The 1,568-nt window shown below is 65.2% G+C and overlaps 1 protein-coding gene across 1 annotated transcript in view; it reads right to left on the reverse strand.

Annotated features, from left to right (window-relative positions):
• Positions 1–219: 219 nt before the first annotated feature.
• Positions 220–1,568, reverse strand: part of MNEG_6586 (hypothetical protein) — a gene marked incomplete at both ends in the record, with an annotated part of 2,217 nt that continues 868 nt past the window's right edge. Inside the window, 3 exons of the mRNA XM_014044936.1 lie at positions 220–341; positions 679–799; positions 1,068–1,157. Of these exons, the coding sequence (XP_013900390.1) occupies positions 220–341; positions 679–799; positions 1,068–1,157 (333 nt within the window). The remainder of the gene's footprint in view (positions 342–678; positions 800–1,067; positions 1,158–1,568) is intronic.

Genomic DNA, 1,568 nt, shown 5'->3' on the forward strand with positions numbered 1-1,568 from the left:
GGCCGGCGCCGCAGGTCTGCTGGGGGTGCGGGGCTGAGGGGGCGTCGAGTGCAAGAGCGGCCGCCTGCAGAGATGCTGCAGCCTATATCAGACCTGATTCAAAAGCACTGTATGCGCACAATTCAATCAATGTCATGCATACATGAGGACAGCAACAACAAACGTGCACACATACACACCCACGCGTGCGCGCACACATGCACGCTCACGAGAGTCCACTCACTCTCCCACCTGGTACCTCTTGAGCAGGGGCTGCAGCAGGCCGCGGGAGCCCTGGGCGGCCGCATCCCGCAGGTTGACCACGTGAGCCTCCAGCAGCACACTCGTGGTCCAGCCCGCACCTGGGGCAGCGTGGGGACGGCATGGAAACCGCCCGGGGCGCAGCGTGGGCGGGCTGTGTGCGGCGGACGGGGCAGCAGGGGGACGGAATGGGCCGGCCTGGCCGGCGCTGCAAGTGCCCTGGGACCGCTGCGCGCCGTCCCAGTCGCGGGAACTCCGCCCGATTTGCGACGCCCGCCCCCTCACGACTAGCAAGGCTGTCCACCACTCTCAAGCAAGACAGCGCAGCACCGCGCCCAACACCCGGCCTCTATCCCTTGCATAATACTGACTCACTCCTCGCAACTCAGGTCTCCGCGGCCCCCCCCTCCACCCCAGCCCACACCGCATTCCCCCCACCTGCCGCCTTGCCCGTGTCTGCCAGCCTCTCCAGCCACATTGCCTCCCAGTCGACCTCAAAGTGGTCGGCCCCCATGGTCAGGATGCCCTCGGATTGGAACGCCTTGAACGCCAGGGAGTCCTGGGGGGTGGATTGGTGGGGGGTGAGGACCGCGGATGGGGGTGATGTCATGCGTGCAGGCTTTGAGGTGGCTTATAGGAGGGTCGTGGCAGGGTGCCGCGTGCGAATTGGCAAAGTGGGCATGGGTTAGCAGCAGGAGGGGCCGCGTTTGCGCCAGGGGGCGGTGTCATTGCCTGCGCTTTGCGGAACCCTCCGGCCACCAGCTGTCCATGATCGATTACGCCAGATCACGCCCCAGATCGCGCCGACGGCCGCCTCAGCTCATCACCTGGACCTCGAACTCGCAGACCTTGAGGACCCCCTGCTCCTCAATGTAGTGCAGCACGTCCTCAGGCTTCTCCTGGATCAGCTCGCGCATCTGATGGCATGGCGGCCGGCCGGGGTGAGCATGCAAAGGGCAGTCGTAGAGGGTCGGACGGGTCCAAGGGTGAGGGGAGTGGTAGTGATGTTGCTGGCCGAGGTGCGCGCCAGCGCCGCCGCTGCTGCAGCCGTGAGGAGGCCTGCAGGACCCCAGGCGCCAGGGTCAGCCCCTGCCGTTGGCCCAAGGGCGAGGCCCTTCAGGCGGCCGGGGGCCGTAGGCGCTGCGCTGTCCCGCGCCATCTGCTCGTATGTCCACTGCATTCCTTTTCGGCTGCACATTTGTTGGATACCCTGCTAGGCTCTCGGTCTCCTTCAAACACACACACGTGCGCACACACACACGAATTGAAACACACAAAAATGCGCACACACGCACACACGCATATCTGCCACGTGCACACATGTGCAT

Source organism: Monoraphidium neglectum (genome assembly GCF_000611645.1).
Source record: "Monoraphidium neglectum strain SAG 48.87 unplaced genomic scaffold scaffold01083, whole genome shotgun sequence".
Lineage (NCBI taxonomy): Eukaryota > Viridiplantae > Chlorophyta > Chlorophyceae > Sphaeropleales > Selenastraceae > Monoraphidium > Monoraphidium neglectum.